Source organism: Telopea speciosissima, chromosome 5 (genome assembly GCF_018873765.1).
Source record: "Telopea speciosissima isolate NSW1024214 ecotype Mountain lineage chromosome 5, Tspe_v1, whole genome shotgun sequence".
In the NCBI taxonomy this organism is placed as follows: domain Eukaryota; kingdom Viridiplantae; phylum Streptophyta; class Magnoliopsida; order Proteales; family Proteaceae; genus Telopea; species Telopea speciosissima.
Genome location: NC_057920.1, coordinates 7467157 through 7495122, shown reverse-complemented (window position 1 = coordinate 7495122; position 27966 = coordinate 7467157). Strand labels below are relative to the sequence as shown.

Here is a 27966-nt window from a genome sequence, read left to right as displayed (position 1 = left end):
TTTAAGGTGTACCGTCAGATGTACCTTTTGGTGCACTTGATGTGATAAAAATTCTGGTGCGATTGGGTTGGTATGGGCTTGGGCTTTACAGAGCCCAATCTATCCTGACCTCAGGCTTGCACATCCAGGCACCCATCCCTCCTAGCTGGGCTCAGCTCAACCTGGGTCCGGATCAAAAGCCGGAGCTTAAGGCAGACTAGGCCCAAGTTTTCTACATTGTCTTGCCTAATTTGAGGCCTTAATCCGAAACCCGGCCCAGAGACTGGAATACCTCAGCCCAAGCCCGAAATTATTTCGAGGCTTAGACCTGCTTGTAAGCCCAGTCAGGGTAACCCGTCCATGTTCTTCTATCCAATGGACAGTGAATCGATGGAATCTTTGTGTCAGCGAAACGGTCCAAGAAGAGCAGGGCCGTACCGCACTACACCACTATCACAATTTGCAGTAAAGCCAATTAAAACTAAAAAAGGAGAGAGAGAATGAAAGAAAGAAGAAAAGGGTAATAACTCCATGGTTGAAACTTGAGCCCCCCACCACTCTCACCTTGGCACATAGTCTCTACCCTAATCATAGTCCCTCTTCTTCTTCTTCTTCTTCTTCTTCTTTGTGAGTGGTGGTGGTGGTAGAGAATAGATACTGGTGAGTGGGTGGGTGTCTCGCTCCTCAGTGCTTCTGCAGAAAAGGAGAAATGGCTTCAGAGGATGGCAAAGATCAACGACTTGAAAGAATTGCTTCTGCGATTCGAGTCATCCCGGACTTCCCTAAGCCAGGTAATTACTGCCCACTGGAGTTTAAATGTTATTGATCCACCTATCTTCCTATTTATTCACTCCGCAGTATCTGAGTTACTTCTGAGCTTCAAACTAAACTCAGTTTTCTTATGGATATTCTAATCTGAAAGTTTCAAAACAGCCCATTTTTCATTTTCAATTATTTTTCTCGTATAAGCATTTGCAGAGCTCGTTTGAAAATGCTAGCTTGTTGATTTGATAAAGTCTTTTGGGGGTTCATGCCGTACTCCTCTTATATGGTTTTGTCTCTTCAGGCATCATGTTTCAGGATATAACGACTCTGCTTCTTGACCCTAAGGCATTTAAGGATACCATTGATTTGTTCGTGGAGAGATACAGAAGCAAGAACATCTCCGTTGTTGCAGGTTATCACTTTAATTGCCATGAAATGTTTCCATTGCTCTGCTGTCTACATCTGTGAATAAAATCACGTATAAAATTCATGGGCCTCTTTGCTAAGGACCCGTCTGCATTAAATTAGCAATTAAATCCATTCCTTCGATGCATCTTTTTCTCATATCTCGTCCAATGTCTAATGAGACTGAACAGAACTACTAATTTTGTTTGAGGCATATAGTTATTAGGTTTCCTGAACTGTACCTCTAGGATATAAGAAAAGCTCTATTGCGAAAACATGCATTTTTGGAGTCCAAGAATGATAGAAGATTAGAAATATTTTAGAAGTCAGTCCTGTTGGTCGATCTCGTGGAGGACACTAGGTAGGTGCTCTTGGGGGCAACCCGTGGGTGGGGCGGGGGAGTGCAAGGGGTTGGGATTGGGCAGGGGGGGCACAGTGGCAACCGGCAATGCTTTGTACGGAAGGGGAACTTGATACCGAGACAGTCCTTGGCCCTGGAAATGACACCCAGGGCGCAACCACCAGAATAAGCCGGTGTTCTCTCCATGTTAAGGTTTAGTAGCTAGTTATTCAGTCTTTTGACATGACAGCTGTTCAGTTTTTTACTGATTCCATTTATGGCAGAACTGGTGTTTTTATTTATTTTTACTGTGTTTGACATTGATGACCCATTACAGGAATTGAAGCACGAGGTTTTATATTTGGGCCTCCTATTGCCTTGGCTATTGGAGCAAAATTTGTCCCTATGAGAAAACCCAATAAATTGCCTGGTATATTTGCTGTTTCCATTTCTCTTTCGACCTTAATTTCTTATGTTTCTGATACACATTTGGACCATTATGAAAGTATACGAATGCATGTTTTATCAACTAGCAGGCTCATAGTCTATATTCCTCGTCTGAAATCTAATGAAATATGTGGTGCTTATATTGAAAAACTTGAAAATTTCTCCTGCCCCATGTTTTCATGTTTCTTCCCTTCTCCTTCCATGGCTTAGTTTCATATGTTTTTGATACACCTTTGGGGACCATTATTGATAAGTCTATGGACACTTGTTTTATCAACTAATAGTATTAGACTCTATATGTATGTTTTGAAATCCACTGAAATACGTAGTACTTATATTGAAAAACTTGAAAATTTCTCCTGCCCTAAGTTTTCATGTTTCTTCCCTTCTCCTTCTATGGCTTAGTTTCATATGTTTTTGATACATGTTTGGGGACCATTATTGATAAGTCTATGGACAGATGTTTTATCAACTAATAGTATCAGACTCTATATGTATGTTTTGAAATCCACTCAAATATGTAGTACTTATATTGAAAAACATTAATACTTCTCCTGCCCCTTGTTCCAATGTTCTTTCCTTCTCTTTTTAATGACTTCCTTTTGATGCTGATAAAAAGGGGGAAAATAAATAAAAGGAAGAAAACCTTTTGGAAAGCACTTGTAATCATCGACTACATTAAATATTATGCAACAGTAAAATGGAATTCTTGGTTGATTGAATATCCCTCTGATCCTGAGGTGCAGAGGCAATTTATTGTCCCTCTTTTGATCCCTAGTGGGAGTTTGCTTGTAGACAAGGGAGAAAATGTATTGGCCGACCCCCGGGATCAAGTCGACAGTCAACATTAATGAGTTCTTCTTATTTGCCTTTGAGCCTTTAGTTAACCCTCTGACCACCCTTACAGATAGGTAGTATTGAAGTTAATCAAAAATACATTCATTTATAATCTCGACATCCAAAGTTTTAGCTGCCTCTTGGATTGGTCAGACAGAATGTTACCTTGTTTGAACATTCCTATATTATTCGAATTAGAGCCTTCACTTGGATTAGGTCATTGTCATCCAGTTCATTACTAAATCTTGTACCGTTTGATATTTCATCATGATCATTCTAGAATTTACTTCATCTCCCAGAAAGTCTGAGTTGTATCACTGTTTGTCTCATGCCTAAGAAATTTTATAACTGAACCGACAATAAAACCCTTAATTATAGGTCCAGAAAACATTTACCTTTAATGAAACACTGATAAGGAGCAAATTTGAATTTGAGCAACACAGTGGGAACTGTTCTTCTTTGTGCTTGACCTTAGTTGGGAGGAATCCTTAACTGGTTCTTATGTGTTGCAGATTGTGTACGAGAGAGGTGCTTGTGTGCATACACCTTTTGGCAGTTGTTGCCGTATTCTTTTGTTTTCACAGTTTTGGCTTTGTTTGTTTCAATGTGAAAACAACCAGAATAAAAGGAGGCAAAAGTCGTTTTAGACAAGCCAACCTGATAAGCTTATCATGGTGGCTTACCAATTTGAGATTTTGTGTCATTGTTAGTAGAGAGAGAGGATGTGAAGTTTTACAATGGGGTTGTTCATTTTGCCCATGCTTTATTTTACTTACAGGCATTTTTTTTCGAAACAGATGGACCTTTAATGTAAAATCATTTTTGTTCATTTACTTCTTTTTCTCTCCTGGTGATTTTATTAAAATGGGTTTTGCTATGAATTCTTCTAGTTAAATATTAATGATATTTGATTTTTCTTCAGGGGAGGTTATTTCAGAAGAGTACTCTTTGGAGTATGGAAAAGACATAATGGAAATGCATGTAGGAGCTGTACAGGCAGGAGAACGTGCCCTTGTTATTGATGACCTTATTGCAACTGGGGGTACCCTGTGTGCAGCAATCAGGCTATTGGGTAATCCATTATTGCTTGTTTTCTAACATGGGATAAATTAGTGATAAGTGAAAAACTGTGAGCACATTGTTCTTGGGAAGTGTTAGTCCCTGCCCCCACCAACCCCATAAAAATCTCATTCTGTGGTATTGATTGTTCTTGACTCAATTAAAATCTGTCTACCATTTAAGCTGTTATTGCAGTACTCCTTTCAATCTTAGAGAAAACAAGCGGCAATTTCATTACCTACCTCTCAACTGGAAGTTTCTTGGAAATCTTTCATCATTTGCTTAGGTTTCTTGAAACCCTAGCCTATTCCAAAATCAACCCAAAATACACAAGTTTTGGCAAGATTTGTAGGTCCACCCCTAAGGCTAACCAAATGAATCGTTAGCAAGGATTTAAAACTCATTGCAGGTTGGATCAGACATGGCGATCCGTATCCAGTCTGGTGCTGGCCAATTCTGGAGGAATGGGATACTCAGTGATATTGGCCTGTTTGAATGGATTGGTATCTGCTGATCCACCTTATTTAATCTCAATACTTGAACCTGGAATTACAGTTCGTTTATTTCCATACTTCTTTGGTCCCTATGTAAACGTAGACCCTAACCAACGCCATCCTATGTTATTAATCTTTTCCTTTTTGTCTTGCCTCGAGGCTTGTATGCTGGCCATTTTACATTACTCCCTGTGCATATCTGTTCTTACTGTCCGTCTTAGAACTCTGAAGGATGGCCCAACTATTGTTAAATGCTTCACAGCTTATGGCATAGGATTCCAATTATCATTCAATAAGTACCATTTGAATCTCCCATGATGTAGTTTGTCATTTTATCATAAGTTTCTATGTATAGGGTGAAGTGCGATCATTATCTGTCTGGTACCTTCTTTCTCATCAGTCCTGCTATCTGGCTTCGGTTCTTTTCTTTCTTTGTTTATTATGGTTATACGGCATTGACATGAGAAGAATTTTCTTCATTTTTCCTTCCAATTTTTTTTGTCCTATGTTCTTATCTTACTTTCCCTGCAGAACGTGTTGCGGTGGAGGTGGTTGAGTGTGCTTGTGTCATAGAATTGCCAGAGCTAAAGGTATGTTCCTTGTTAATGCAAATGCTCGATATGTAGAATTTAATTTGTACCTTGCCTGGTGTCTTATCTCATTGTTTTGATTGGTCGAAATTGATGGAATGCAAAATTGACTGTTTCTTTGTGGGCAAAAATTTCATTTACAACTTTTCCAATTCAAATGGCTGTGTGGTTATAGAGAACAACCCTTAAAAGCAGCTGAAGTTCTTCCACTAAGAATAGAATATTGAATATGTGGCCATTTGCATTGAGATTTTGTGTGAAACATGAAACTAAATAACCCCTTCGAGTTTTGGTTGTTGGGATTAGTTGTAGCAGCATATCATGAACAAAGTAACTTCAAATTTGTTGAACTTACAGAAAAAATCAAATTCATTATATTAAATACAGCACTTGATATTCACCCCCCAAAAAAATTATACTTGATAACTAGAAAATAAAAAAGAAACGGAATTCTGACATTTGTGCTGTTAGACTGTCCTTAAACACAAAAAATGGATGTATATCTTGCTAGAAGGCTGGCATTTGGAGGATGAGGAGCCAGCATAGTTGTTATGGCACTAAGGTGATCACCCACCACATATTACATTCCAGAGCCAGTAACAGTAGGTTTCAAGGCTTCTAAACTACCCTTTCATATAGTAGTTCACACACTTGATTGAAAGTCTACTTTGAACTACCCTGTCATGTGGTAGTTCGTTCTCATACATTTGTTAAGGCTATTCAATCTTGCTTGTCACCATGTTCAAGTAACCCTTCAATAACAGTTTGTTCCCATTTTTTTTACTTTTTTTGTGTGCAGCTGATTTTCATTTTGCTCATTGCAGGGTCGGGACCGACTAGGAGACAGACCATTATTTGTCCTTGTAAGTGCGGTTTAATGGGAGTTTGTAGTAGACCTTTGATGTTGATCACTGTCAGTGCCCCACTTTAAGTTGAGGAGAACTTGAGAAGAGAAGCCTGGTAATGCTTATTTTAAACTTGAAAACAGATGGTTGATATTCAAGTCAATATTTGAAAATGACAATAAATGGGACCTGGAGCTATATCAGTAGATATTGTGGGTTGAAAGAAATGCTTAAACCAAACTACATTGGCCCCTTTAAGCCTGAACTTTAAAGAAATTTGATTCTCTTGCATCATGCATTTAATTTGAGGTCTTTGGACTTCAGGAAATTGTTGTCAATGTCACAAATGCCATATCAGGTAACATGGTTGAGTCCATGTCATAGAGGACCTCACAGTCATTTAACTGGTCAATTTTCAAATGAGCATGCTCTATGAGTCCTATTTTTATCTGAAGTTGTGAAAAAAATACAAAGAATGAGACTTGTTTTGCCCTTGTTACATCCTGTATTTTGCTGAAATTGAAGTGGTTAGATGGGTGTGAGGTTCTACCAAAAATTATGGCTGCGGAATTTTCTATCAGTACCACTTCATCCATTATAGTTTGCCATATAACAAGAAATCATGGCTTTAGATTGCAAATTCATTAATTTTCAAGGCCTGCCTATTAAATAATTTGTAATTTTACTTTCTTTTTTTTTTCCCCATTTAGCATCACATTTTTTTCAATGAGAGCAAACTTTATCATTTCACATGTGCATTCGAAAAAATGTGCAAAGATAATTATAGTTTTTGATAATGTTATAATGATAAGTCATTTTTAAAATATGAAATTTACCCCCAAAAAAATTTTCAAAATATGAAAACATTTTTTCTACCATGGACTTAAAGAACTATTGGGAATAAGATAAGGGGCAATCAAAAGAAGTTTCAGGTTTTAAATACACCTACATAGGTTTGATTTAGACAATTTCTGCATATATAGGACCGAGTTTCCCTTCACCCACTGTGAAAGAGAAGCCCTTTATTGTAAGTAGCTACAGTAGTGGGATGGCCCATTATATATATGAGAGGAGGGATGGTTTTAACCCTCCTATAGAAGGGGAGAGTAATAATAACCTTGGGTGGGTGAACCCCTCTCTACAATAGAAGGAAAACATTTCCCCTTTAGGTTGTTGCCAGGTGGTAGGTGGTAAATTTTTATCCTAGTCAAAAAAAAAATTAAAATACAAAACTTATGGAAGAGCCAAGGTCCCAGGGGATAGGAAGTTGGAGAGGGAGATTGGGGAGGGGGAGCCGGGGAAGAGGGAGGGGTGGGGAACCGGAGTTGGAAGAGATTTTGGACAGGATTTAGACAAGTTGACTCGATTTTGTCTTAATAATGGATAGGCACACCACCCGTGTGCAGTAAACTAGTGGGTTGTACCAACGGGGGTGCAGAATGGGATATCATCCAAGAAGTTAAGGATGCCATTGCTAAGGGAGAAGAGAGAGAGTGCTAGTCTACAGCACACCCATGGTGTGCCAAACCTTTTTCCCTTAGTTTAGAGTAAGTTTCAATTTGATATGAGATTTATATCTTATCTACTAGGATTTGAGTTCAAATCTTCAAAATAACATATTTTGATAATTATTTATGTTTTGGGGGCGGTTTTCATGCACAGTCGTGTATAAGAGAAATCTTTTACATTGGATTTTAATAACCGTTAGATTGAATTGTTTAAATCTGAACTGTCCAAGAATAAAGTAATGAGAGATACTTATCCGATACGGTTACTTTAGGTTACTCTTTCAAATACGTCTACAAGACTTTATATTTATTGATTAAAAAAAATGATATTTTTCTATTCCTTTTGGTATTTCTCATGGAGATCTCAACCAAGGAACCAGGCAAACCCACCGGAACTCCACCGGAGATTGCATTGTCGCTGGCATCCAAGAAGGTGAGGTTCTTGACGGAACCCAGGTCAGGTAACTCGCCACCGCAGCGTCGCCACCGTAGCTTTCTGGCAATCGAGGCCGACTACTCGTTAGGAAGGGCAGGGAAGAGAGATTAGACTACTGAACAGAAGGGATTGAAGTAAAGGAGGAAATGAACGGCGACGAACAAAATAGGAGAGCAAGGATTAGCAGGAAAATTACAGTCTGCCATTCATCCAATCCATAGATCCCGTAGATCTGTGTCCAATCTCTCCCAGCTTTCCCCATTTTGGAGGGAAAATCCAAGAAAAAATGTATTCAGATATTAAATCCTTGATTGATTGGGCTCAAAACGTGAGATTTATAAAAAACTCAAATCGTGAATTCGTGATTAACGATTCAAATTAGTAGATCAAAATGAGACCGTTTAACTTGCAGTGATGAGCTCTATTAGTGCTCTGAAGAAAAAGTTAGGGTATCAGCTAAGATCTTCAAAATCGGAGTATAGAAATAAGAACCGGGAAACCAGAGGCAGTTCACTTTGGTGATGAAGATGATGAATCTTCATGTCCGTGACAGGCTTTTGAATCAACCTTAAAAGTAGAAGACTGGGAGTGATTGAAAGAAAGAAAACATAAAAATACAAATATAAATCAAAGAAACGTCACATCTACCCAAGTTCTTCCATTCCTGGATCAAGCCAAAATCTCCACTAAATTAAAGGATAAAAGCTCGATACAGTGCGCGAGCGAGTGAGCAAATAAAAAAATCGAACAGAGAGAGAATCCCTCGGTCTCGCTTCGGTTGTTCCTTTTTCTCTCGTTCTCTCATCTTTGCCCTACCGTTGGTGAGTCTTGCCTTGAAGAGAAATCTTTGCCCTACCGTTGGTGACTCTTGCCTTGAAGAGAAAAATGGGAAAGGTTTAGAGAGAGCGAGACAGCGGAGACGCGTGAGGTTGGAGATGGAGGTGGGGATTGATCCGGCCAAGGAATTATCAACGAGGTTGAGGGTTTCCAAATAAGGGAGGTAGTTGCAGGCGGAGGAGGAGAGAAAAACATGGAAGTGGAGAGAAAAGGCAATTTTTATACGTATTTGAAAATGTAACTGTATAGGAGGAGGAGTATATACCATACTTTATCCTTGAACGGTTCAGATTAAAACCCTTAAATCTAACGGTTAATAAAATCCACTGTATAAGATTCCTCTTATACACGATCGTGTATGAAACTTTTTGCTTTTTTATAAAAAAAAAAATAACTTTTTATGTTCTATTTTTTTTGGTAAACGTATTTATGCTCTAATTTACATTTTAACAAGAAAAAAAATCCTCTGCAATATCCTAATCTTGCCATGCATTGCAGTGCGGGCCTGAGAACTCGACATGTGAAAGTTGCGACATCCAATGGTGCCGAGCTTGAGAAGAAAGAAAAAAAAAAAAACTGTCTTGCATTGAACTCACATCGTTGAATGGAGCTTCGTCCACATGTCAAGCTCTCAGGCCTGCACTGCAGTGCACCACAAGATACCCACACTACCGATGATTTTAAGCCCGCTTTAACAACTATACACTTTATGATATATTTGTGTTAAATATGATACAACCTTACAAAATCGGATGGGACACGAACAACATGGGCTTAAACTGAGCCAAATCCAAGTCGAATGCATAACTATAGATATTCCAAACTGTTCGACCCAAACCTTATTTTTTTTCGAAATTTTTCTATCCCCTTGTTGAAGAATCAGAAGAAGAAGAGTGCAGGTAAGATCTGATCTCAAAACCTGGCGACAACAAACTCAGGACCTTAATGTTTATTCGTCTGCAATTAAGTTCCTAGTTGAGGATGCTTGATTCATTCTAAATTAAAGAATTAAGTGAGATTACATAAACTAATTGAACTAGCATGGTTTTTATTTTTTTTCTTTTTCGTTTGCTCAACTGATCTAGTAGTTGATAAGATATTCTGAATGAGCTAGTTTGAAAAAACACCATCCTAATAAAATCTTTGAAAATATGTCATCTAAAACGCGATACAACAAAAAATAATAATTTTCAATGACGTTCAACCCAAAAACCCAAGCTTCAGCGTGACAGAACTGATGTGAAACTAAACTCTCCTTCAAGATGGACGTCTTCCTATGGTCACTAGTCCACCAACTGTGTACACACTACTACTCGACCAATGTGGGACTAAACGCTTCTCCCATTTCTAGTCATGGAGCGCACTCAGCGCATCAACTCCCTTCAGCTTTGAGCCATAGGCTTTCACATGGTCGATGCATGGACAACCTGCTTTGATACCATTTGATGTGTCTAACCAAAAAGCCCAAGTTTCATGTCTAATATTCGCATACTGGTATGAGACCAAATTCTCATTCCATTCCTAGCCATGGAAGGCATTCACTTCATTCATCAACTCCCTTTAGCTTTGGATAATAGGCTCAATAAGTAAGTTTTCAGACCATATTCTAGACCTAAAATCCATCCAAAGAATGCATACTAAACATGATCCATCCCCAATCTGAGTCGAGCGTATACTTTGAGATGAAAGATTCTAGTCAACGAATTTTATCGGGATCTACCGTCAATGGCTATAGTAGATCTATAGTTTGTTCTCAAATTATCGGAAATAAATCATGTTTATTGTATAATTCGTATTAATAGTAAGGAACCCCCATTCTATAATCATGTTTATTGTATAAGAGGGTTGGAGCCTCGTGCACTAGGTATACCTTTTTTTTACATATATATATATATAATAAGAGGGTTGGAGCCTCGTGCACTAGGTATACCTTTTTTTTACATATATATATATATATATATATATATATATATTTTTTTTTTTTTTTGAATTTTACTGATGACAAACTTGTGTACACCAAAGGAATAGAATATCATACACAAAGCCTTCTGAGCCACGACATCATGATTTAAATAACTAAGAATTAGATTGGTGAATCAGCTGGCACTAGTCCTGATTTCCACTGTTCTTTTTTTTTTTTATTTTTTTTTTTTATGATAAAGAAAAAGTTATATTACTAATTAAGATGGCAAATTAATACATTGTTCATGCATATAGGGAAATTTTTGTTCTGCAGCTCTTTTAGCCTTGGTTTTTAACCAAGCTGTGGTTCTATCACATGTAATATTTTTAAATATAATATCCTTAGACAGGTTCGAAATCTGCATAAACAAGGTTAGAAGTCCATATGGCCAAGGAGATCGGGATGGAGTTGGAAGAAGTCCAGGCAAACAATGGTCTGAACACCAAACTTCTTTCAACTTCACACCTCTCTTGGCAGCCAAAATTAACCCAGTTTTTATCCCAGTCAACTCTGATTCCAAAACATGGTAGTTCTTAACAAAACCTGCAGTGACCAAAATAATTTTGCCATCTAATAAAATGCCAAAAGCCCATCCAGAAGAGTTTAGGTCTCTAGGAGCACACCCTGTGCATAACAAAACAGGAAATTCTAAGGTAGGTAAATCAGGTGTAGCAGAAAAAACCAAGTCCTCGTCACCAAATTCATTTACAAGTACAGACAAGATCGGGGTTGGGGAAATATGAAGGTCCTGCAGCCAAATTGTTACCTTTCTCAAAAGCAATAGAGGATTAGGCTTAAGAGACTTAAAACAACAATTGTTTCTAGTTTCCCAAATAAAGTAACAAATTATTAAAAACAGAAAAAAAAAAAAAAAAAAAAAAAAAAAACAAACAAACAAGAGTGGATTTATCAAGCCTTCGGGAGAGGAGAATGGATATGCAGAAATGTTCCATAGAGGGGTGGGTAAGATGTTCAGTTCTCAGTCCTAGAGGTCCAGCAGCCCAGATATGTTTAACCCAATCACAGGAGAAGAAGATATGCCAGAGGGTCTCAGTACAAGTGCCACAGAAAGCACAAGCGGAATCGACTTGAATCCATTTCGAAACAATATCTTTAACCGAAATCCCTACATTTAATACACGCCAAAAAAACATTTTAAACTTTGGATGCAAATTAAGTTTCCAAAAGAAAATCCACCAAGTGTCTGAAGAAAATTCATGGTATGTGGAGAGAGAGATGAGAAACTTAGCCGCTCGCTTTGTATGGAATCGGCCATCCTTAGCAAGGGTACACCAACAAGAATTAGAGGATTCAGAGATGGGGATATGGGAAATGGCAGCAGCATGGGCAAGAGTGATTTGCCTTAGCCGGTCATGGTCCCAAGAGAGAGTGCTATTAAGAAACAAGCAAACTTTCTTAGGGAACAGACGCTGGGAGGCACCCAGAGAAATTGTAAAGCCTGGGATTGAAGGAATCCAGGCGTCCGTCCAAAAGTAAGTGTCATGACCATTACCAAATTTCCTAAAACTAAAGGACTTTAGAGAACCGATGATCTTGGTAATGTTATTCCAAGCCCAAGATCCCCTTCTTGAAGCTATTTTAGGATCAAACAAGGAAGAGTTGGGGAAATATCGGGCTTTAAGTATCTTAGCCCACAAGTCCTGACTATTATTCAAAAGTCTCCTACCCAATTTTAACAAGAGAGCCTCATTATGGATTCTGGCACTTCTAAAACCAAGGCCCCCAGCAGGCAAAGGTCGATAGCATTTCTTCCATGAAATTAAGGAGGTTTTTCTATGTCCCTCACTGCCCCCATTCCAAAAAATTAAGGCAGATAGAGTCAAGTTTCTTACAAACAATATGAGGAAAGTAGAAGCAATTCATGAGATAAGCAGGCAAAGAACTAAGCACAGATTTAATGAGTACACTACGCCCTGCATATGAAAGAAAGTTAGCTTTCCAAGATGATAGTTTATTATGTACCCTACTTATCAGAGGAGCAAGACATTTATTCTTCGATCTAAGAGGAAACAAATTAGTTTCAAGGTAAACAGCATCCTTTGTCATCTCAGAAACGCACAAAATAGAGCAAAGATGAGATTTGTCAGCAAGAGAGACATTTTTGCTAAAATGTATTCCACTCTTGGAAAAGTTAATTTCCTGTCCAGAGAGGTTAGAGAATAAATCCAAAATTGCCTTAATAATTAAAAGATCCTCAAGCACAGCTTTGCAAAAGATGAAAATATCATCAGCAAATAACAAATGAGATATTTCTGGCCACTTTGACCCCCGGAACATATCCAAATCCCTGTAGGTAGTCATTAGGCACGACAACACCTCCATTGCGGAAATGAAAAGATAGGGGCTTAGGGGGTAGCCTTGTAGAATACCCCTGGTTCCATTAAAAAATCCGAAAGGGCTTCCATTAAGTTTAATGGAGGACGGGGAGGAGATTAAGGCATGAATGAGATTGCACCATTGATCCCCAAACCTAAGAAAACTAAAAATGAAATTAATAAAAGTCCACTTAAGCCTGTCGTAAGCTTTGGACATATCGATTTTAAATGCAACATAATCAAGCTTACCCTTCTTGTGATTAAGGAAGTGAAAAATTTCCTGAGCAATGACAATATTATCTATAATTTGTCGTTCTGCCACAAAGGCAACCTGGCAAGGAGAAATAAAGAGTAGAAGAAAAGCCTTCGACCGGTTAGCAATAATTTTGGCAATGATCTTATAACTCACCGTGCACAAGCTAATGGGCCTGAAGTCACCAAGTTTTAAAGCAGATTCAACCTTTGGGATTAAGCAAATCAGGGTATGGTTGATACCATCAGGTAGAGAAAGAGTTGAGAAAAAATTTGTGGTGAATAAAAGCAAATCATTTTGCAAAACATCCCAAAATTTTTGGAAGAAACATGGTTGAAAACCATCGATGCCCGATGCTTTAAGAGGACTCATAGAAAAGACAGCAGTTTTAATTTCTTCTAAGGAGGGGGGGTCACACAAAAAACCTTGCTGATCCGAAGAGACAATAGGGGGAAAAAGACTTTCAACAAAACTTGCATGCAGCGGGTTAGAGGAAGTGAAGATCAATTTAAAATGATCGGCAAAGGCACGAGCAATGCCACATGGATTAGATAAGTTCTCACCATTATCCAAGATAACATAATCAATCCTCCTCCTCCTCCTCAGATTAGACTTGACAATAGAATGATAGAACTTGGTATTCCGGTCACCATCCCTGATGTAACTATGTCTTGATTTTTGGAGCCCAAAAGCCTCTTCCGCCTCAAAGATCCATTCTAACTTATTGGAAATGGAGTCAAGGGATTCGGTAGGGGGGGAATTCAAATTTTCAAGAGCGTCAAACTGGGAGAAGAAGGTATTCTTTAGTACTTCAATGTGACCAAACACACATCTATTCTAGCCCCGAAGGAGAGATTTGAGAAGGAGATTAAGCGATGGTGGAAAGGATTAGTGGAGGGAGTAGCCCAGAAAGTACTACACAAGGTTGAAAAATCTGGATGATAGGTCCAAGCCGGCTGAAAGTGAAAAAGTTTTCTGAATGAAGGTTTGTTTGGGTGGGTGTTGAGAAGAATGGGATTATAGTCAGAGCCGAGGGATGAGAGTTTCTTGAGGGATGTGGGTGGGAAAGAATTAAACCACAAGGGGGAACAAAAGGCACGATCCAAACATTCCTTTATGAGTTTTGGTGGTTTTTGGTGGTTTGACCAAGTGAAAGGAGAGCCAAAAAGCTTCACCTCCTCGAAAGAGAGACTTGAGATACAGTTCGACAGAGAGGTGAAAGGGAGTTCCCCCCAACTTATCATCCTGAGATAATACCTCATTAAAATCTCCAATGATGCAAAAAGGGTCATTAACGTCCGATATTGTAGATTCCAGTTCAGTCCAGAAGTTAGATCTAAGAGAGGCATGCGGTGGAGCGTAAACACAAAAAATCCAATATTCCCCAAAGAGGTAATCGTCAATCTTAAGGCAAAAAAACATGGTATGCTCAATAACGTCCACAATACTGACCAAAAATTTAGAAAAAATACATAGACCACCTTTGCCTTTGTGATCCGTAGGACAATCCGAAGCAGCAATCATTCTATACCATTTAGACAAATCTCTAATTTTCAAATCCTTGTGAGATTTGCATTTAGTTTCACAAAAGAAAACCACATTAGGGCTGAGTTTTTAAATATGGTGAGACAAACAATTCTTAGAAAACGCATTGTTGATGCCCCTAATATTCCAGGCCAAAACTATCATAACTAGGACAATCAAAACAACCAGAAAAAAGCACCACCAAGGAGTAAAGAAAGGATTCATAAAAATATACAGGGCCTAACAAAAACAAAACAAATAGAAGCAAGTAATCAACGGGTTAAACACGATTCGGCTAAAAAATGATAACACCTTCTGAGAGTAAAAGTTTTGTGAAAAGCACGTTGATTAAGAACAAACAGACTAACAGATATATAGAGTAGAGTGATAAAAAGAATAGTAAAATAATTGAAGAAATCAGAATGAGAAGTGAGAAAGGTTACCGAGCCAGTGTCAATGTCTCATCAATTTCTCCAAGTTCTGAAGCTAGAGATGTGCGCTCAAGAGAAACAACAAATTCATTATCAACAAAGCCCCACTGAAGAGCCACCAACCATTCCTTAATCAAAAGGACCAAAGAGGCTGGGTTGGAAGAGGTAGAAAGGGTGGCTTCCAGGAAAGAACGAAAGGAGGTAATTTCTGCAGCCAAGGATGGAGGAATTTCAGGTAAAATCAGGTTGCGCTTTTTGTGGAGAGGGGCCCAGACATGTGTCTTAGGGCACGAAAAAAAGGAGCCAGACAAACCCGAACCAGAAGAGGCCCCAACACCCACATTCAGAGGAGGAGCAGAAGAAGAACCCCCCGGATGCGAAGGGCCAAACGTCAGGTGTAGACACTAAATTTTGTCACCCCCTGACGATGATGACAATAGGACACGAACAGACATCGGTACCTCTCTCAAGAAGGACTCTTGTCCCTACATCTAAGTCAAATCACCCTGACATCCCTAAAATGACTTATAAGACCTTTTTACCAAATGCCGAAAGGGGTATTGTTTATCTTCCCCAACCATGGCGCCGTGGGCAGCCCTCTAGAAAAAAAAGTCTAATAGGCCCAAATAGATCCAAAAGAGCCAAAAAGTGGAGGATGATGTCATCCTGAGGGCACGACGCAGTGGAAGGCTCCCATAGCGCCGTGGCGAATTTCCACATCGTCGTGGGAGGTTGAAACGTCACCAGGATGATGTCACCCACGACGCCATGGAGGATCCCTTCACGGCGTCGTAGGCACCCTCCACAGTGCCGTGGTGGACCCACACGGTGTGGTGAAATGTGGGGCTCCCCCTATAAATAGGAGGGTCCTCCTCCCCTATATTTCAAGGAGAAAGAGGTAGACAGACCCTCCCATTGCTCCTACTCAAGCTCTCTTGCCCCCTTTTGAGTCATTCTGAGGTAAATGTGAGCGGTTCTGTCTGAGTCATGGGTAGATCCTTCGATTACCCACTTGAGTGATGAACGCTCCAGTCCCAACCTAGCTGCTATTCCATCAATATACGGATAGCAATAATCTCTTTTTTATAGCCGTTATTCTGCTTGTATACAGATAACGAGAATCCCTTATACAGCCGTTGTTCTGCCCGAAGTTTGAGTAATGAAACTCATCTCATATAGTCCTCACTCTATCCGACAAGAGAGAGGCAAGCCAATCGTCCGTCTCCACCTGAGCCATGGGACATCACATATTTTGTATTTGATACATTTTCATTTATTTCTTGTATTCCTTGACAGGTATCTGTCTCTTTCCTTCTTATTATTTTTAGCATAATGTAGACCATTAAAGTAACTTGTTTTAATGTATATATTAAATGATTTTTTTTCTTTCTTTGTCATGCTTAGTACATCATAATCTAGCCTTACATGTTGATATATGATGTATTATTAAGGGAGAATATTCAAAAATAAGTATTTAGTAGAAAGACCGGTTTATCCAGGCGAGGTGGGTGCCTAATACCTTCCCACTCTCGTAACCTAACTACTTACCCTAAATCTCTGACCAGACCATATGAAATCACGTAGCCCTTTTCGCTAATCCCTTGATGAGGCTACACTCATTGGGTCCTAGGCCCTAATCCTAGGTGGTGACTCCATTTCTTTATGAAGCATGATTCCAATCCCCATGATGATATGTCGGAACGATATGCCATTATTCATTGAAACCAATCCTTGTCGTCATAAGGCTGAGGAACCCTCGTCCCGAGGTCCGCGGTACTTACATCGGGTTTAACAAGGAGGATCGATCATAAGAACTGCCAGAAATGCAAACCTTAGCCATAACATTTTTAGCGAAAATATCCCCAAGAGACGGAAGCGCTGACATATCAACAAAGAGGGAGGAAATGAAAGTATCTTCACTCGATTGGGGGCTCAAGACAGAAGCATTGACCTCGATAGCCATGGTTGTCACAGAAACAAAAGGCATAAAAGCAACAGGAAGAGAGGCTGAGACCAAGCCCTTCACAGGTAAACCATCTCCAGAAGCCCCAGGAGCCAAAACAGGTGGGGTCTCCACCTCCACCTCCATATGTATCGAGTGTTGAGGGCTTTGGTCAGGAAGACCCAGTTCATCAGAAGAGGAAAAATCAGGTTCCAGCATGGTAATGTCCATAGTAGAAGTAGATGGTAAAGTAGTTCCATTAACAAACAATGGTTGAGTGAGAACATTGTCAAAGAGACCCCTGGGATGCCACCGACCAGCAGAGTGACGATTGTCGGAACAGTAATCCGCAACATGGAAGAAGCGCCCACACCGAAAACAAATTTTGTATGCGTCATATTTGAGAGACACGGGCAGTAGATCACCATTAGGATTCCTTAATTTGGAAGATACTATAGCAGGCTTCTTCAGCTTAAAGAGGACCTTTGCCCTAGCCACATTCAATGGCAAATCACTGTCCCTCAAATGTAGATCCAGCAGTTTTCCAACGCATGAGATCGCTTGCTTAATAGCTTCAAAAGAGAACACCTCCGATGGGACCGGACTTAGTTGAACCCAGATAGGAAAAACCTTTCTTTCATATGCATATAGCTCATCATCAAGAGCGTGTCGCACCAAATTAACTAAACACCTTCCACACCACCAAGGACCAAGAGCCAACACCTTATCACGATCACTATTGGAGAAAAATTCAACCATAAAACCGCCCTGATCATAGCAGCAAATGTAAACTAAACCCAAAGGTTCCCAAATGTCCACCAATTTGGAACAAAGAGTATCCTTTGACGGCTGAGGGTACCCCAGAGTGAAGCCAAAAAGTATTTTTGAGCAAAGTAAGGGTTTCATACTAGAACCTCCAGAAGAATGATCCACCAAACCTGCCGAAGCTCTCCAAATAGCAGAAGGAGATCGCCGACGGATATTGTCAGCCCGATCCTCCCGAGTAGACAAATGGGAAGTGGGTCTTGATCGATAGGCAGATAACTGGAGTTGCAACATCGTAAACAACCCCTTACGGACAGAGTGAAGTCACCAAAAGAAGAGACAGTATCACACCAAAACAAGGCTCCAACCAACAAAACCTCCACAAAAAGCCCAAAAACCACGTCCCCAGGCAGAAAAGAACAAGCATAGAGTACCAAGGGTCCATCGAGAAAGGATAGATTTTGAAAGAGAGAAAGAGACAGGAAGGAAAAGAGGAGAAAGTACAGGAAGGCAAAAAGAGGAAAGACAAGGGAGGCGAAAGACTCAGCCAAAAAAGAGTGGTTGGGGGTATAAAGAGTAACTCTCAAGCACACATCCCTGTTTAAGAAACTTGGGAAAGTAAAGGACACATACCTGGCTCTGAACCCTAGGAAATTAAAGAGAGGGAGACGCCGCACAAGAGGAAAGTAAGAGAGACGGAGAGTAGAGCAAAATTACACCATAGCAAGAGTAGAAAAGAAACGCCATTTTCGGACTGAGATTTCCAAGGTGCTTCTTGTTTTTTGGAACACAAAAAATGTTGGTTTTGTTTGATAATGTCTTCCAATGATCCTTTGGTCACATAAAAGACAAAAGGGAAGTCCCTTCTTAATCCTTACTTCTTGAATTGGAATGGCCAATTCTTTGTCATTTTCTTGAGGGCAAATTTCACGGACACCCCCTCTAAGTATTCAATATGTCACGGACTTACCAAACTTGGTCAAAATGTCACAGACACCTCATACTTTATGACTTTATTTCAACTTAGTCCACTCCGTTAGGTCTCTACAGTTAAGTGGCTGTTAACTCTTTTTAAATGGCGATATTACCCTTACCTGTGAAATCCCCATAATACCCTTAAGGGTAAAATCCCAAATACAAACCATTCTCTTCATGGTACCCACCATTTCTTCTTCTTCTTCGTTTCTTTCTACTTCACCGCTGCAACCTCCAACTACCACCAATGTCAATGACTTTCATGGCAGCACCTAGACGGATCATCGTAATCGATGCCTAGGCTCGCATGTCTATCAACCTATAAATACACTTTACATATCTCCATCTTCTTCTACTAATCGATTGCTCTTTTATTTTCATTCAATTTCTCTGTTCCTGTTTCGAGTTTTAGTTTCTCGAATCTCAATTCGATTGTTCCAAGCTCAAAGAAGAAGAAGAAGAAGATATTGGAGATCTTAACAAGATAGTCGCTCATCCACCAAAGGAGCTACACCCCTGATTCTTTAAGGAGTGCAAGACTAATCTAATTCCAGAGGAGATTCTCAAGGATTTCCTCTCTTCCCATCCCGGTAATGCCTTTTCCATGGCGTTCAACTGTGCGCTCGCTAATGTTCGTCCTGACCAAATCTACTCCCTCCACAACCAAAGGTATCCATATTGTGCAATTTTATTTGTTGCTTTTGATTTTCTTCAAGTTTAGATCAGAAATCAAACAGATTATTAGAGATAAGAATGACGCAATATTGAAGACCATTTTGTTTTTTTGTTTACCTGTTCACAGCCGCCGTCCAACCACCCACTCTTTCCCCTCCTTCTTCTTATTCCTATTATTCTCCATACACCATAACCGAACCCATCTCTCCACTGAACTTCAAAATTCATCTCTACTTCCCTTCCATTAACCAAATTTCCATCATCATCGTTACCCAATCCCTTTCCAAAACCCCCAAGACGAAACCCATCTTCCTCACTTCATTCTTTACCCCAACTTAAAACCCCTGCCACCACTTCTTTCCCTAGTTTTTGTAGGTTAAATGATGTTAACGACCTCATTTTGTTTTTCTTAACGTTATCTGATTGGATTAATTTGCAAATTGTATAAAATCCAAACTCTAGGTCTTCCAACAGTTTCCAGCGGGAAAAATCAGGTGAAATTTGGGGATCAGAGGTTATTTCTTACAATGGACTATGATGATTTTAGATTGATTTTGAGGAATTCAAGGGGTGGATGTCTGAAATTTCATGGACACGGCAATCTCTGTTGACTCTTTGGATTACAGAAACGAATTGAAGGATCGAAGGGATGGAATCGTAGAGTGGCTTTAAGGAAACAAATAAACAAATCATGGACACGGCGATTTTGGTTGGGCGGGCATCACGTAGTCGAGGGGGCAGGCCGTTGCAACAGGTGGTGGGATGGTGGTGGTCATGTGGGAAGACGAGGGTGTGGTGGTGGCAGCGACAGTGGTGAATGGTGATGGTTTAGTACCTTAAACGTAATTTGTCAAACATTGGATACTCAACTTATAATTTTATCAAACGTTAGGTACCTTAAGTGTCATTTACCCATTTTTTATTTAAATAACTAAGAGGGCAAAATCAACATTTTAACTTTGGATGGTAACCCTGCTTAACGTGAGGGGGAAGGTTGCCATTTTGACCAAGTTTGGTAAGTCTGTGACATATTGAAGACTTAGAGGGGGTGTCTGTGAAATTTGCTCTTTTATTTATAAACTTTTTTTTTTTTTTTTTTTTTTTAAATAATCAAAAATCAAAATAAATTACAAATTAAGATAGGAATATACAAATGCCTTGTTTGATTGCAGAGCCATTTTGGCTAGGCTAGAACCGACCACTGAACAAAATGGATCCCTCTTAAATCTAAAGTTCATATCTTGGCCTATAGAGTTGATGTCTAAAAGAAGTTTAAGTACTGGCCAGGGCCAAGGATTCGTAGATGAAGATGAAAGAAGATCGGCAATCCGCTGATTCGACCACCATATTTCTTTCACCTTCAACCCTAACCATCTTTATAAACCATCTTGAATAGACCGATTCATGATTTCCACCCTAAATTTGCTAGACTCCTGAACCGATTCCGAAACTTCTTTTTTTTTTTTTGGGTAAAAGATTCCGAAACTTAAAACCTTGCAGAGTTGCAGGGCATCGCATCTGCAACACTGTTCAGTGCCCATGGAATGTAATGGAAAAAAATATATACAAATAAATGAGGGCAAAAGGATCGGACCTCACTCCTGGCGCTATTCTCTTACTCAGTACGGCGAAACCATGGCGATGTCTCTAATCTCTTCAGTCGCAGCTCCAGTCTCAGTCTCATCCACCAAAGACGATTATCGTTTTGGTTCTGGAATTGGCTTTCCCAGAAGTTCATTCCTTTCTGAAACTAAGTTCTTCTCAGCGCCTTGTCCTCCGCTCACCAATCTGAGACGAAATGTTGTCCGGAGATTTGCGATTTCCTCTGTGAGCTCATTCGATCACATACCCAAAAGCTTCAGTGAAGAGAATCTGAAAGACGAATGTGAGTCTTGATTGGTAACCCCATATCCTCCTTTCTATCTAATTATGCTCTTTTTTTGTACCCCATATTTGCAATTTCATTTAGTTATTGGATTTTTTGGGTTGCTTTTTGTTTTCTGTCCTTTTCTTTCTGGAGATCGATTCCACTGTTTTAGCTTCTGAGGATGGCAAAGATCAACGACTTGAAACAATTGCTTCTGCTATTCGGATCATCCCGAACTTCCCTAAGCCAGGTAATTACTGCCCACTGGAGTTGAAATGTTATTGATCCAACTATCATCCCATTTATTCAATCCGCAGTTTCTGACTTACCCCTTAGCCTCAAACTCAGTTTTCATATGGGTATTCTAATCTGAAAGTTGCAATACAGCTCATTTTTTATTTTCAATTATTTTGCTCGTATCAGCATTTGCAGAGCTCGTTTGAAAATGCCAGCTTGTTGATTTGATGGAGTCTTTTTGGGTTTCAACCCGTGCTCCTGGGTTCCAAACCTTTTTTCGACTGTTGGTTTGATAAAATCTTATATGGTTTCGTCTCTTCAGGAATCATTTTTCAGGATATAACGACTCTGCTTCTTGACCCCAAGGCATTTAAGGATACCATTGATTTGTTCGTGGAGAGATACAGAAACAAGGACATCTCCGTTGTTGCAGGTTTTCAATTTAATTGCTTTGAGACATTTCTGTTGCTCTGCTGCCTACACCAATGAATGATAACCCCCTAAAAAATTCATGGGCCTATTTGGTCTGAACTCGACTGCAGAAAATCAGCGGTTAAATCCTCCTACGATGTATATTTTTTCTGATGTCTCGAAAAATTGCATTTTTGGAGTCCATGAATGAGAGAACATTAGAAAAATTTTAGAAATCAGCCCTGTTGGTCAATCTCGTACTCTCAAAACTAAGACTGCCTAGTGTCCAAAGTGATTTATTTGCAAGCTCACTAGTGAGTTCTTAAACCTTCACACTGAGTATCGTTTCTTCAGCTTTTGTGGAAATCAAGTTTGGCACTTTTTAGTTAACTTGGTCAGTTGCTATGGATGTTAAGGTTTTTCATTTTTTATTTTTTTGGTTCTTACGAGGGCCCATAGGCCACTAGGTGGCTGCCCGGGGTAGGGGAGAGTGCATGGGGTGCAGTGGCAACCAGCACTGCTTTGTGTTGGAGGGGAGGTTCCATACTGAGACACACTGCTCGGCCCTGGAAACCACACCCTGGGTGCAATTACCAGGCTAAGTCGGTGTTTGCTCTATGTTAAGGTTTAGTAGCTAGTTAGTCTTTTGACATTACAGCTGTTCATTTTTTTACTGATTCTGTTTGTGGCAGAACTAGTTTTTTTTTTTTTTAATATATATTATGTTTTTGACATTGAAGACCCATTACAGGAATTGAAGCACGAGGTTTTATATTTGGGCCTCCTATTGCCTTGGCTATTGGAGCAAAATTTGTCCCTATGAGAAAACCCAATAAATTGCCTGGTATATTGCTGCATCCATTTCTCCTTTGACCTTAATTTCTTATGTTTCTGATACACATTTGGGCCATTATGGAAGTATATGAATGCATGTTTTATCGACTAACAGGCTCATAGTCTATATGCCTATTCTAAAATCTAATGAAATATATGGTGCTTATATTGAACTGAATCTCTCTTTGATCCTGAAGTACAGAGACAATTTCTTGTCCCTCTTTTGATCCCTAGTGGGAATATGCTTGCAGACAAGGGAGAAATTGTGTTTGGCTGATCCCCTAGATCAAGTCAACAGTCAACACTACTGAATTTTCCTTATTTGCTTTTGAGCCTTTAGTTAACCCTTTTACCACCCTTACAGATAGGTAGTATTGAGGTTGATGGAATATATATTCATTTATAATCTCGATATCCAAAGTTTTGGCTGCCTCTTGGATTGGTCAGACAGAATGTTACCATGTATGAATGTTCCTATTATTCGAATTAGAGCCTTCACTTGGAATAGGTCATTGTCATCCAGTTAATTTCTAAACTTATACAGTTTGATATTTCATCATGGTCATTCTAGAATTTGCTTCATCTCTTAGACAGTCTGAACTGTATCACTGTTTGTCTTATGCATTAGAAATTTTCTAACCAAATTGACAATAAAACCCATAAGTGTAGGTCCAAAAAACATTTACCCTTAATGAAACACTGATGAGGAACAAATCGGAATCAGAGTTCTTTGTGCTTCACCGTAATTGGGAGGAATCCTTAAGTGGTTCTTATATGTTGCAGATTGTGTATGAGAGAGACATTTTGGCAGTCATCATCATATTCTTTTGTTTTCAAAATTTAGGCTTTGTTTCTTTCAATGTAAAAACAACCAGAATATAAGAGGGCAAGTGTTGCTTTAGATAGGCCAACCCGATAAGCTTATCAGGGTGGTTATTCGAGATTTTGTTTCATCGTTACTAGAGAGAGAGAGAGAGAGAGGATGTGCAGTTTTACACTGGGGTTGTTCGTTTTTCCCCCTGCGTTATTTTACTTCCAGGCATTATTTGTCGAAACAAATGGACCTTAATGTAAAATCATTCTTGTTCATTTACTTCATGTTCTCTCCTGGTGATTTTATTAAAATGGGTTATGCTATGAATTCTTCTAGTTAAATATTAATGCTATTTGGTTTTTCTTCAGGGGAGGTTATTTCTGAAGAGTACTCTTTGGAGTACGGAAAAGACAAAATCGAAATGCATGTAGGAGCCGTACAGGCAGGAGAACGTGCCCTTGTTATTGATGATCTCATTGCAACTGGGGGTACCCTGTGTGCAGCAATCAGGCTATTGGGTAATCCGTTATTGCTTGTTTTCTAAAATAGGATAACTTAGTGATAGTGAAAAACCGTGAGCACATTGTTCTTGGGAAGTGTTAGTCCCTGCACCACCAACCCCAATAAAAATCTAATTCTGTGGTATTTATCGTTCTTGACTCAATTAAAATCTGTTCTACCATTTAAGCTGTTATTGCGGTACTCCTTTAAGTTTTTGACAAGACAACAAGAAGCGGCAATTTTATTACCTACCCCTCAACTGGTAGTTTCTTGGAAATCTTTCATCATTTGCTTAGGTTTCTTGAAATCCTAGCCTGTTCCAAAATTAACCCAAAATACACAAGTTTTAGCAAGATTGTAGCTCCGCCCCTTAGGCTAACCAAATGAATCGTTAGCATGGATTTAAAACTCGTTGCAGGTTGGATCAGGCTTGGTGATCCCTATCCAGCCTGGTACTGGCCAATTCTGAAAGGACTGTCAGTGGTATTGGCCTGTATGAATGGATTGGTATCTTCTGATCCACCTTATTTAATCTCTTTACTTGAACCTGGATTTACTGTTATCTATTAGTTCTTTTATTTCCATACTTCTTTGGTCTTTATTTTCACGTAGGCTTTAACTAACGCCAACCTATGTTATTAATCTTTTGCTTCTTGTCTTGCCTCGAGGCTTGTACGCTGGCTGTTGTATATTACTCCCTGTGCATGTCTGTTCTTACTGTCAGTCTTAGAACTCTGAAGGATGGCCCAACTATTGTTAAATGCTTCACAGCTAATGGCACAGGATTCCAATTATCATAAAATAAGTAACCATTTGAATCTCCCATGATGTGGTTTGTCATTTTATCAGAAGTTCCTATTTGGCTATGTTTAGGGTGAAGAGTGATCACTATTTTTTTGTTACCTGCTTGCACATCGTCCTGCTATCTGGCTTCAATTCTTTTCTTTGTTTGTTTATTATGGTTTTACGACATTGACCTGAGAAGAATTTTCTTCATTTTTCTTTCCATTTTTTTTAATGCCCTATATTCTTAACTTACTTCTCCTGCAGAACGTGTTGGGGTGGAGGTGGTTGAGTGTGCTTGTGTCATAGAATTGCCAGACCTAAAGGTCTGTTCCTTGTTAATGCATCTGCTCGATATGTAGAATTTAATTGGTACCATGTCTGGTGCCTTATCTTGTTTTGATTGGTTGAAATTGATGGAATGCAAAATTGACTATTTCGTTGTTGGCAAAATTTTCATTTAGAACTTTTCTAATGGCTGAGTGGTTATAGAAAACAACCCTTAAAAGCAGCTGAAGTTCTTTCACTTTGAGTAGAAGTACCGAGTATGTGACCATTTGCATTTAGATTTCGTGTGAAACATGAAAGAAAATACCCCCTTTGAGTTTTGGTTGTTGTGGTTAGCTGTAGAAGCATATCATGAACAAAGCAACATCAAATTTGTTGAACCTATAAAAAAAAATTAAATTCATTGTGATAAATACAGCACTTGATAACTAGAAAATAAGAAAGAAACGTGGAATTCTTGACATTTGTGCTGTTATACTGTCCTTGAGCACAAAAATTGGACTTGATATGTTGAGACAAGGCTGGCATTCAGAGGATGAGGGGCCAGTATAGTTGTTATGGCACCAATGCGATCACGCCACATATTTCATTGCTGAGCCAGTAACAGTAGGTTTCAAGGTTTCCAAACTACCGTTCATATAGCAGTTCACACACTCGATTGAAAATCTACTTTGAACTACCCTGTCATGTGGTAGTTCTCATACTTTTGTCAAGGCTATTCAATCTTGCCTGTCACCATGTTCAAGTAACCCATCAAGAACATTTTGTTCCCTTTTTTTTTGTGTTGTTCAGCTGATTGAAGGCACTAAAAGAGCTAGGGGCAGGCCTAAAATGACCCTGGGAGAAGTGGTGAGGAAAGACATTAGCTCAGGTCTTGTCTCAAGTATGATCTCGAATAGAGCTGATTGGAGGGCAAGGATCCATGTAGCTGATCCTATTTAGTTAGGTTTATTCTGAGTTGTGTCATTATTGCTGTTATGTTTTTTTTTTTTTTTTTTTTTTTTTTTTACTTTTATCAATCTTTTGTCATTGTAAGTTCCCTGTAGCCGACCCCATTTAGTTGTTGTTGTTGTTGTTGTTGTTGTTGCGTGTATCTGATTTTCACTTTGCTCATTGCAGGGTCGGGACCAGCTAGGAGACAGACCATTATTTGTCCTTGTAAGTTCGGTTTAATGGTAGTTTGCAGTAGGCCTTTGATGTCGATCACTTTCAGTGCCCCACATTTGGTTGAGGAAACTTGAAAAAAGAAGCCTGGTAATGTTTATTTTGAACTTGAAAACAGAATTTGGACCTGGAGAAAGTGCGGCTATATCAGTAGATATTGTGGGTTGAAAGAAATGCTTAAACTAAACTACCTTGTTGGCCTCTTTAAGCCTGAACTTTGAAGAAAATTGATTCTCTTGCATCACATTTAATTTGAGGTCTTTATACGCGTTGTGGACTTTAGGAAATCGTTGTGAATGTCACAAATGTCATATCAGGCAACATAATTGGGTCCATATCATAGAGGACCTCGCAGTCATTTAACTGGTCTATTTTCAACCAAATGAATGGGTTTGTTTTGCCCGTTACAACCTGTATTGGGCGGAAACTTATTTGGATAGATGGTTGTGGGATTTTGGGATTTTCCATCACAGGCTCACAGCCACTTCATCCACCACAGTTTGTCACAAAAACAACAAATCATGGCCATTTTAAACCTTGTAATTTCACGTGTATTAAAAATGTTTGAAGATAATTGTAGCTTTTAATTATGTCATAATGATAAGTAGCTTTCAAATATTTTGAAAACCCTTAAAGACTTGTGGAATAAGATAAAGGACAATCACAATAGGTTCCATGGAATGTTTTCTATGGGTGAGTTTATCTCCTCCCAAACACATTGGGTGGCAGGGGATGAAAATGATCACCTATCCCCCATGAAAGGCGGTAATGATTGCCTTGTTGATGTTGATGTACACGCACATTGGCCCCTACATGTGTTGGGGTCACATTTACCCACAGAGAACTCTTGCCTATATTTTAAATAAATCTATAAGGTTTCATTTAAACAATCCTTGTGTATATACGATTAAGTTTCCCATCATTTGTAGGTGAAGAAGAACCTCTTGATCCTTAGTCATTATGGTAGTGGGATGAGAATCTGTATAAGAGGAAGGCCACTGGAAGGGTAGTTTCAACTTTCGAATGGTGGCAGAGTAATAATGACTTTGGATGGGTTGGGTGAACCTTCTCCATAACACAAGGAAAAATTCAAATCCAAGTCGGATGCATTACTATAGATATTGCTCCATATTGCAAAGTGTTCGACCCAAAAGGTACCCTTGCTTCTACTGTAACACCCCACAACCCCCCCCCCCAAAAGAAAATTGTACGACCCAAAGGTACCCTCGCTTCTGACTTAAACACCCCCCCTCTCAACGAACCCCCGAAAAAGAAAAAAATTGGTTGGATTTGGTTATTATTTGACATTAATGAAGATAAACTGTGTTTGGTATGCATTCTCGAAATGGATTTTGGGTCTATAATGCAATATGAAGCAAAAGAGAAAAGAAGAGTTTGATAGTGTCTAGCTCAAAAGTCTAGTTTCAGGATGGAAAGTTTGATGTGGGGACTAAACTCTCCTCCCATTGTCTTCCGAAGGTTTTGTCCAGCAATAGCACACACATTACTTGCCTGATGTGGGGACTGAACTCTCCTCCCATTCTAGGTCATGGAAAGCATTTAGTGCATCAACTCCCTTAGTTTTGAATAGTGGATTCCCACATGGTCGGTGCACGGACCGCTGCCATTTGATGCATCCAACCAAAAAGCTCAAGGAGTTT

At 39.3% G+C, this 27966-nt stretch overlaps 2 protein-coding genes across 2 annotated transcripts in view; both read left to right on the top strand.

Annotated features, from left to right (window-relative positions):
- Nucleotides 1-498: 498 nt before the first annotated feature.
- On the top strand, nucleotides 499-5956 carry LOC122661419 (adenine phosphoribosyltransferase 1-like). Its single transcript, XM_043856801.1, has 6 exons — nucleotides 499-770; nucleotides 1046-1156; nucleotides 1827-1919; nucleotides 3696-3845; nucleotides 4858-4916; nucleotides 5741-5956. The coding sequence occupies exons 1-6, from the start codon at nucleotides 689-691 to the stop codon at nucleotides 5792-5794; spliced, it is 549 nt and encodes a 182-aa protein (XP_043712736.1). The 5' UTR covers nucleotides 499-688; the 3' UTR covers nucleotides 5795-5956.
- Nucleotides 5957-21005: 15049 nt separating this feature from the next.
- LOC122661482 (adenine phosphoribosyltransferase 1-like) overlaps nucleotides 21006-27966 on the top strand; it is a 17916-nt gene continuing 10955 nt past the window's right edge. The window contains exons 1-7 of the mRNA XM_043856887.1: nucleotides 21006-21291; nucleotides 21446-21523; nucleotides 21833-21943; nucleotides 22673-22765; nucleotides 23938-24087; nucleotides 25121-25179; nucleotides 26261-26326. Of these exons, the coding sequence (XP_043712822.1) occupies nucleotides 21042-21291; nucleotides 21446-21523; nucleotides 21833-21943; nucleotides 22673-22765; nucleotides 23938-24087; nucleotides 25121-25179; nucleotides 26261-26314 (795 nt within the window). The 5' untranslated portion in view covers nucleotides 21006-21041 and the 3' untranslated portion in view covers nucleotides 26315-26326. The remainder of the gene's footprint in view (nucleotides 21292-21445; nucleotides 21524-21832; nucleotides 21944-22672; nucleotides 22766-23937; nucleotides 24088-25120; nucleotides 25180-26260; nucleotides 26327-27966) is intronic.